Below are 728 nucleotides of genomic sequence, written 5' to 3'. Positions count from 1 at the left end.
TATAATGTGTATGTAAGTGATGTTTTCAAAAACTCATTGGAGTTTTTACAGTGCTATATCAATAGTTACAGCGCGAATGATCGCGTATTAAATATATATACATTTATTTATATCTAGTTAATATTTTTGTATATTATAAAGTGTGAATATACATTATATGTGAATAAGTGTACATTTTGTTTTATGTAACCGAATAAATGTAATGTACTATTGCATAACGCGTTTATAAAAAATTTTGTGTAAAATTGTTGCAGATAATTTTGAACAATATTATTTTTACATATTTAATTGTTACAGAGTAATTGAGGATTTAGCATATTTAAAATTTAATACGTTTCTACAAGAAAGATTGCAAAATAATAAGATATAAAATTTGTTGAGCATCTATTTATCTTTACAAATCATGAAAATAAATTATACACAATTACTTATAAAGATGCATTATTTCTTTTTTATGGCAAGTAAGTAACCACTTATTTAATATATTTATACACACGCACGCATGCACTCACACATTCACCCATTCACCCCCCCCCCACACACACACACACACACACATGCAAACTGGGTGTTCTAGTTTAAAAAATTTAAAAAAAAAAAAAAAAAAAAAAAAAAAAAAAAGTTCAAACATTTACTTATATTTACTTTACCTACTTTACTACAATAATTATAGTACTAACCTAAAAACTTAAAAGTAATACTACTACAGTATTACTATACTAATAGAC

At 24.6% G+C, this 728-nt stretch overlaps 1 protein-coding gene across 1 annotated transcript in view; it reads left to right on the top strand.

The window, feature by feature from the left end:
* Positions 1–403: 403 nt before the first annotated feature.
* LOC105624799 overlaps positions 404–728 on the top strand; it is a 21,021-nt gene continuing 20,696 nt past the window's right edge. Inside the window, 1 exon segment of the mRNA XM_012206148.1 lies at positions 404–461. Coding sequence (XP_012061538.1) covers positions 404–461 — 58 coding nt within the window.

This window comes from Atta cephalotes (assembly GCF_000143395.1).
Source record: "Atta cephalotes unplaced genomic scaffold scaffold00088, whole genome shotgun sequence".
NCBI classification, from domain to species: Eukaryota; Metazoa; Arthropoda; class Insecta; order Hymenoptera; family Formicidae; genus Atta; species Atta cephalotes.
The sequence above is the reverse complement of the archived record's forward strand: the minus strand, read 5'-3'. Positions and strand labels throughout refer to the sequence as shown.